Below are 8,281 nucleotides of genomic sequence, written 5' to 3' on the forward strand. Positions count from 1 at the left end.
AGAGAGAGAGAGAGAGAGAGAGAGAGAGAGAGAGAGAGAGAGAGAGAGAGAGAGAGAGAGAGAGAGAGAGAGAGAGCTTGAGAGAGAGAGAGAGAGAGAGAGAGAGAGAGAGAGAGAGAGAGAGAGAGAGACCTTGAGAGAGAGAGAGCTTGAGAGCTTGAGAGAGCTTGAGAGAGAGAGAGAGAGACCTTGAGAGAGAGAGAGCTTGAGAGCTTGAGAGAGCTTGAGAGAGAGAGAGAGAGACCTTGAGAGAGAGAGAGCTTGAGAGCTTGAGAGAGAGAGAGAGAGAGAGAGAGACCTTGAGAGAGAGAGAGAGAGAGAGAGAGCTTGAGAGAGAGAGAGCTTGAGAGAGAGAGAGAGAGAGAGAGAGCTTGAGAGAGAGAGCTTGAGAGAGAGAGCTTGCGAGAGAGCAGACACACACACACACACACAGACGAAAGGGGGCGGTTGATTTCGTGTGACCAAATGTAATGTCAGATCGAGCCCGAGCGCAGGGGTCAGGTTGTAGAGGGCGATAATATTCAACCCCCGATCACTAAAAGCATGCATGCAGCTCAAAAATAAACTTTGCCTGCAGGCACGGCAGAAGGATCCGATTCCAATCGCGCAAGCCGTCAGGTCGCGCCTTCCACCCACCTGCACTGTTACAATCACGGGCCCTCGAGCTGTTCACCAGGTGATCAACCGTTTTCCCTCGCACCGCGTGTCCGTTTTTGAATCCGATTTCAGACAACAAACTCGATTGGCCCCCCTCGTTTTGTGATTTTGATTGTTTTCTTGCTTCCCCTCCTGCGCCTGCGTTGTGGCTTTTGTGTCTTTGGGCGTCCCCCTGGATTTGTCCATGCATGCAGTCGAGCGGGCAAGGTTGGGGAGCAAATGGCAAACGGTTGTGTTGTTGTGTTGCCCAACCAAGCCCAAGCGTCTGCACATACTCGAGCGTGCGTGTGTTGGTTTGGCCTTGCTCGTCGACGCGCGGCCCAAAAGCCAATGCATGCATGACCTTGCCACAAGGTGGCCTCGCTGCAAACCTGCACCGCGCACGTTTTGACAGAGCACCCTCACACCCGCGCAAACCCGCCGTACCTTCCCCAGTCGCTCGTCTCTTCCCGTTACCGATATCGAGGCATATGCCCGCGTGAACTTCCCGCTTGGCCTCTATCAGGAGCAACACGGTACAGTCTCGGTGGCGGCCGTCGCGAGGGTGGGGCACCGTCGTCATTATGATGCACCAAACACATCTGATTCGCACAAGACTTCCCGCTCCTGCCGCTGGGGCGACAGGCTCACCCTTCTGTCTCGTTCTGTCCTTGCCGTGTTTTCCTTTTTTTGATCTTTCTTTTTTTTTTCCCTCGAGGAAGCAGCACTTTGCGGGGATCCGTCACTCCACCTGCCGACGGAGAAGTAAAAGACCCGGAACAGTTCCATTTGCTCTTTGACCAGCGCTGGCAGTTTCAATTTGTTTCAGGTATGCAAACCTACCCCAGAGCCCCGCTGCTGTCCATGCCTCGCCCTCCGCGCTCGCGCGAGAGCTGTTTGGCGTGCATCGCGCCAGACGGCCGGTGCACCTCTTGTTGTTTTTGCTTGTTCACCCGCCTGATCACACGCTCCCCAGAAGCTCCGACCCGGTCTCCAACGTCCAAGCACACGGCACAGTTGAGGAGGGGGGTGAGCAGTGCGCACATGATGCGGCCGCTGCACCCCGTCCGATCGGCGTATGCCATTTGCGGTTCGTGTTCAACTTCCCAACCTCCCGTACTCTGCTTTGTGCTTTGTCGTCTGGTTGCTCAGACTCTCTCACGCAAGCGCTTCGGTTGGTGGCGTGTGAGCAGCTTTCGTGGCGGTGCTTGGTGGCTGGGTGACGGCCGTCAGTACCCTACAAATCACGCCTGATCTATCCGGCTGGCCCCATGGCTTCTCCCTCGGTTCTGTCAGCGGTTGGGAGGTAGACGGCCGGGTGACCGTCGGTACCAACGGGTCCATCGTGTTTGCTGCTCCAGCCGCACGCTTGGACATGGTCTTTGGTGGATCCGACCTCATCGCCGCGCTTGGAGGTTGCGACACGGGCTGCATCGACCAGCTCGTGCCGCACGTGGCCGGCCCCGTGCCCGCGAGTCTGGACTTGAGCCTTGTCCTCCCACAATCCCACAATACCTCCCGCCTGCTCGCACTTGCGCCCAACACCAGCATTGTTCTCGGGCCCGAGCAGCTCATGCTGGTCTTGCAACACGGCCTCACCGTTCGTCTTGCCGCCGATGCCGCCGTCACACTTCCTGGTTTCTCCCTGATGGCCGTGCGCTGCGCGCCCGGTGCCAGCGGCTTTGAGCAAGTCCTGCCCAATTCGCCCGACACGTGGTCACGCGATGGAACGGCCGTGACCATTGCCGATGGCAACAATGCATCGTATGGCGGCACGGCTGCCCCCTTGGTGGTCGTTGCGCTTGAAGGCTCTGGAACCGTTGGCATTCCATTGACCGTTTCCACGACGCCCTCGAACGTTGTCAGCCTTCTCAATGTGCGGGCTACCTTCGGTCTTACCGCCGCCACCATGCCCCCAGCCAGCGTGGCCATGACCTTGGTCGTGGCCGGTGCTCGTTACCTTCTCGACTTTGCCGTCTTTGCTGAAACTACACCTGCACAAACTCTTTGTCTTGCCGGACCCCGGCTGCTCACGGCATCCGAGGACATTGGCACAGCCCACCTTGAAATAGCCCTTGCCGCAAATAGCCGCCTCAATGCCACCATTCATCTCTTGGATCTCCAGGTGGATGTACGTATGCCATACGGCTGCTTGTGACCTCTGTGTTTTTTTCTTTTCTCTCTCGCGCTCTCGATGAAACGCTTCCCTCCCCCCCCCCCCGCCCCCGGTGCGCTGGGCTCTTCTTCACGAACGCGTGTGTTCATCTCCTTCCTGTCTGTACGTGGCGCCCATCGCTATAATTTTTTTTTCCTTGTACGCATAGGCGGTCGCGCAGCCAAGGGCGCTGCCAACTCCCTCCACGCCGGCTGCAGAGCTATCAACGGATCTGACCCCCACCCCTTTGCCCTATACCACCGTGGATGCATGGTCTACCACAACACCACCATTGAGTCTGGCTCAATTGCTGGCCAATTTGGATATCTCGGCATACGAGGCCCTCCCCACCGCCTCGGATGATGCCTCAGGTCTGACTTTTGTGGGATACACGGCAGAAACGGGCATTGTCGCAGAGTTTGAAGTGGACGCCGCCTCGGCTCAGACTTGCTTGGCCGGCTGTGCCGCACGTGTCGATTGCTCGGGCCTGGTCATTGAAATATTGACCAGCAGCGACCTGCGCTGCTCCTATTTGGCCTCTCTCGGTACCACCCAGACGACCAGTCTTCCCGTGCAACTGTTGTCCCTGCGAAAGCGACCACCCACCACAGACTCCGCGACTTCCTCCAGCCCCAGCACGAGCACCACTGCCCTCGCTGACACAACCACTGATGCGGATGACGGCAGCGCCGAGCCGGCCGTGGTGCCACCCGAGCCCCAGATTACCTCAGAGCTTCGCGCTGAGTTTATTCTCGCATATGCAAGCAACGGCACGGCCGACGGTGTCGTTCTTCGCGATTACTTGAATGCCACCCTCACTCGTGGTCCCTTTGAGTATGAGGACCTGAGTACCTGTTTTACGGCCTGCGCCGATGCTCCCGCCGATTGTGCGGCTGTGATCCTGACCGTGGCGCTCGCCGACCCCACCAAATGGGCTTGCAACTTTGTTACTGCCACCAGGGGTGTGGGAGTGCCCTCGGCTGAAATCTCACGGAGCTATGTTCGTCGCAGCGCGCTCACGACCCCTACCGCTTTACCCAGCACTGCGCATCCCACCACCACTTTCCCCAGCACGAGCGTTGCTCCGGCCACCACTACCTCGCCCATGCACTTTGGCCGGGACCTGATGTTGCCTCACTATGAGCTGGTCGCCGAAGGTGCGTATTCGGGCAGCAATACGGCCGCCACTGGCACTTCCTTTCGTTTTGTGGCAGCCGACACCGAGCTGCAGATGGATGCCACCCTGGCCGAGTGCACGGCGGCGTGTGACCAGTCAGGTACCTGCTTGTCCCTGCACTTGACACCTCCGCGCTTCTCGGATGCTTCGGACATGTACCACTGCACTCTGCTGCGCTCAATTGGGGCTCTTGTGACCACCTCGACCCGTTCCCTGTGCTTTATTCATCAATCGGTGGCTTCGACCCCGGGGCCAGACAGCAATAGCACCCTTATGGCACCCGTTGTCATTCCGCCAGCAGTAGCCGAGTACTTTGCAGCCCTAGAGCCCGATGCTAACGTCTCGGGGGCGGGCTATTTCGGCTGGCAGGTGGCGACCGGGGACGATGCCGTACTCACTCGCTTTACTGCCGTACATCCCGACGCTTGCTTTGGCGCGTGTCGTAGTGCCGCGCAGTGTGTGGCGTTGACCGTTCAGGCGCCGAGCACGAGCGGTGGCAATCCTGTCTGCGTGCTCCTTGACGCCGAAGTTTTCGTGGGCTATAGCACACATCAACGCTACAGCTTCCGGCTCGTGGCCCCCACCGTGGATCCCAATGCCACCACGACCACGTCGGCTCCCACCACTCCACTTCCGCCAGTAACAGTGCCGGCGATGTACTCCCATGTTTTTGTACCAACCTTTGAAGGCACGCAAACCACCAACGGCCCCCCCTTGGTTTATGCTGCCATTGACAGCGCTGCCGCTGTGATCAGCTTTCGTCGTGCCCCACAAACGCCGAGCAAATGTTTTACGGCGTGTGCAAATGAACCAACATGCTCCCATCTCGTCATTCAGACCGCACTCTCCTCCTTTGAGTGCTATCTCTTGCGCTCGGCGTCGGCATCAGAAACGCGCACCGCCACGACCACGTCATACTCTTATCGCCGCATTCCCGAGGACAGTTCGACGAGTCCCGAATCCACCACAACAGCGACAAGCAACGTTGCATCGACCACCATCACCACGACCATTTCGGCCACCGAGTTGCGCTGGTCGCTACCCGAAGCCTTTGCCGCCGACTTTAGACTGGCCTATGTGGGCGACAACGCAGACAGCCAGGACGAGCCCTCGCTCGAGTTTGAAGGTCTTGACGACCCCTTTACGTGGTTGCTGCAGATGGAGGGAGGCATGGATGGAGAGGTTTGTTTGGCTGCTTGCTTGGCTGAGGATGCCTGCGCTGCCGTACATCTGGCTATCACCGCGGGCTCTTCCATCCGCTGCACCCTGTTCAATCAAGTAACGCGCGCTCGCACCGCGCGAGACCCTTCCTATTCGCTCGTGCGTTGGACCAACCAAACCACCGCCGCCCCTCCCACGGTCCCGCCCAATGTGGAGGTCCCCTCCGAGTTTGCACTCGACTTTGCGATCCGCCATCGCGGCGGTCAGGCAGACTACGCGCGGTTTGCCACCGCCTACAACAGTCAGGCCATTCTGGGAGAGTCGAATCTCAACGTCGAGGTGTGTCTCAACCTTTGCAAGTACCACGAGCGCTGCGTTGGCGTCTTTGTCTACTACCCCCAGGGTGAATTTCGATGCAACATGCTGTCCGACCTGGGCGACACGGTGGTGGCCGATACGAGTGTCACCTACAGCTTTGCCAAGCTTGAAGACTCAACAACTAGCACCACGACCCTGATCCCACGCAGCAGTTCTCAAAGCACCGCCTCGACATTGGAAGCGACAACCATGCCGTCAACCCCATTCCCCCCGACCACCATCGAGCTGCGGTGGCACCTGCCCACCGCGTTTGCCGACGAATTTCGTTTGGCGTACGTGGGTGACAACGCCGACAGCACGGACGAGCCATCACTTGAGTTTGAGGCCATGGACGACCCTTTTGCCTGGATCACGCAAATGGAGGGCGGGACAGACGGCGTTGCCTGCCTCGCGTCCTGCTTGGACACGCCGGCCTGTGTTGCCGTCCATCTTGCCGTCGACGATGGCAACGAGCTGCTATGCACCTTGCTAAACGAGGTTACTCGCGCGCGCACAGCACGCCAGCCCTCGTACTCTCTTGTTCGCCGCACCAACGCCACCACGGCCATTCCCCCCACTGCACCCCCAGACCTGACCGTGCCCGCGGCCTTTGCTGATGCCTTTGCCGTGCAATTTAAGGGCGGTCAGGGGACCGCGCTCCGATTCTCAACCGCATACGCCAGCAGCAGCATTATCGGCGAAGTGCGACTGAACCTGGAGGTGTGCTTGGACATGTGCAACCGTCGTCCCGAGTGCTTGGGCGTTTTTGCGTATTATCCCATGGGTGCATTTCGGTGCAACCTGCTCCGTTCGCTGGGAGCTGCCCCGGTTTCAGACGACGAAGTGACCTACAGCATTGGCAAGCTCATCAGCACCACCACATCAACGACGACAGTTGCCGCCAGCCACCCATCACCCCCTTCCACGACAGCAGCACCGTCCACCGCATTGGAGACCAGTGCGTCAACAGTGCCGCTGTCAACCACCGTGGAACCCGGAGTCACCACCACGGAAACCGGAGTCACCACCACGGACACCGGAGTCACCACCACGGTCTCGTCTGGCTCCTCGCCTGCTCAGAGCACGTCCACCAGTGAAGGCACGTCGCCTTTTGCGTCATCAACAAGTGGCCCCGCACCAAGCACAACCATCCAGGGTTCGACTGAAACGTCCGTGACGGCAGCTCCATCCACGTCTGCCTCCACGGGCTCTGGTGAAGACAGCACCACAACGGTGCCTTTGTCGTCCACGTCCACTTTGGCCACAAACCTGCCATCGACGTCCACGTTGGGATTGGCCAGTACAAGTACAACGTCGCTGAACAATTTTCCATCGCTGCCAAGCGCTTTTGAAAACGACTTTTTGCTAGCTCACGAGAGCACCGGTCTGGGTCTGGACACAGATTTGGCGTTTGACTTGAACCTGCATTCGTCGGCATTTTTGCAAAATCTGACGCTGGATGAGGATTCCTTCTCCGTTTGCGTGCAATCATGCAGCTTGTCTGTCAACTGCGCAGCTTTCTATGTGCGCCTGGATCTTGAGGCCGAACCGCGTACCGTGAGCTGTTTGCTTTTGCGCGACGCCAACCTGCCTGTCATTCCCGATCTCACTCGCTCTCGCAGCTATATCAAGACGGCCCAGTCATTCTTCAACTACACGTTTTATCTCGATGCTCCTTATGACGAGCTGGCCGGCACGCCCGAGCGGCGCCAAGCCTTGCGTACGCTCATTCATGAAGCTCTTGCCGAGGCCGGTGCCAGCTTGAACAAGGCCACCATCTTCATTCAGCGGGGTAGCATCGTGGTCACCGTCCAAAGCAGTGAAGAAGAAGTCGCCAGCGTGCGCCAGGCAGTGGTCCAGGGCTCGGTGATCATTCAAACGGCACAGGGCCCCATTGTGGCGCAACCAGGTGAGTTTTGGAACCTCGCGTGGTCGTAGTCCGTGCTTTGCTTGTATGTGCCTGTGTAGTCAGAGCAATCAATTCCGGCCTGTTCATCGATGGTGAATAGTGCCCATACTCATGTGCTTCATTTCACGTCTTGTTTGTGCCCATTTTGTTGCTTGACACAGTTTTAGACACGACCGCAAATCCTGGCGCGACGTCTGTACCAGGAGTGGAGAGCAACCGCTCCTCCAAGGGCGACTCAACCTTGGCCATTGGCTTGGGAGTGGCCATTGCTGCGGTTGTGTTGTTGCTCATCATCCTCCTGGTGGTGCTGATGCAGCACCGCCGCGATACCAAGGGCCGCTACGTCATTGATGAAGCGGCCAAGCCAGACGAGATTGTGACTGACCTGCCCGCATACGACAACTACTCGGCCCCTCTGTTTGGCACGGATCTGGACCGCAGCCTCGCGCGCGCACCCTCGACCAAGCTGACAGACCAAGATCATGATGATGTGTACTCGCTGCACAGCTTCAAGTCACGCTCCATGCTTATGGAATCGACCACGACCGCGCCTACCGTGGTGCCTGAGTCTGACGCAGGCATCACGACACCGCCTCCGACCCGACCGCCGCAGTACTACAACACCATCCCCTTATCCCCGGCCACAACGACCGACACCGAGCTCGGGTTTCCCATGACGCCTGTGGCTGGAGCTCGCCCTAATGCTCATTCCCCCGTACACTTTGACACCCCTCGACCGGTCATGGCCTCGGAGGCTCGCTCGTCGTCCCCCAGTGCAGATGTGCCCGCATTGAGCAGCTTTCGCCATGATGGTCACCAGCAGCAACCTGTCCTGATTCTCGATGAGTCCAAGATGTTTGGAGGTGTTAAAGAAGTCTCCGTTTAG

General features: G+C 58.6%; 2 protein-coding genes across 2 annotated transcripts in view; one reads left to right on the forward strand and one right to left on the reverse strand.

The window, feature by feature from the left end:
• The window catches only part of MONBRDRAFT_24447 (uncharacterized protein), a gene marked incomplete at both ends in the record, with an annotated part of 926 nt that extends 377 nt beyond the window's left edge, over positions 1–549 (reverse strand). The window contains one exon of the mRNA XM_001744757.1: positions 133–549. Coding sequence (XP_001744809.1) covers positions 133–549 — 417 coding nt within the window. The remainder of the gene's footprint in view (positions 1–132) is intronic.
• A 1,462-nt stretch (positions 550–2,011) lies between these two features.
• On the forward strand, positions 2,012–8,281 carry MONBRDRAFT_24448 (uncharacterized protein; the record flags this gene model as incomplete). The annotated part of the gene is made up of 3 exons (XM_001744557.1): positions 2,012–2,767; positions 2,961–7,395; positions 7,557–8,281. 3 exons carry the CDS (start codon positions 2,012–2,014, stop codon positions 8,279–8,281), a joined length of 5,916 nt encoding a protein of 1,971 aa, XP_001744609.1.

This window comes from Monosiga brevicollis, genomic scaffold (genome assembly GCF_000002865.3).
Source record: "Monosiga brevicollis MX1 MONBRscaffold_6 genomic scaffold, whole genome shotgun sequence".
Classification (NCBI taxonomy): domain Eukaryota; class Choanoflagellata; order Craspedida; family Salpingoecidae; genus Monosiga; species Monosiga brevicollis.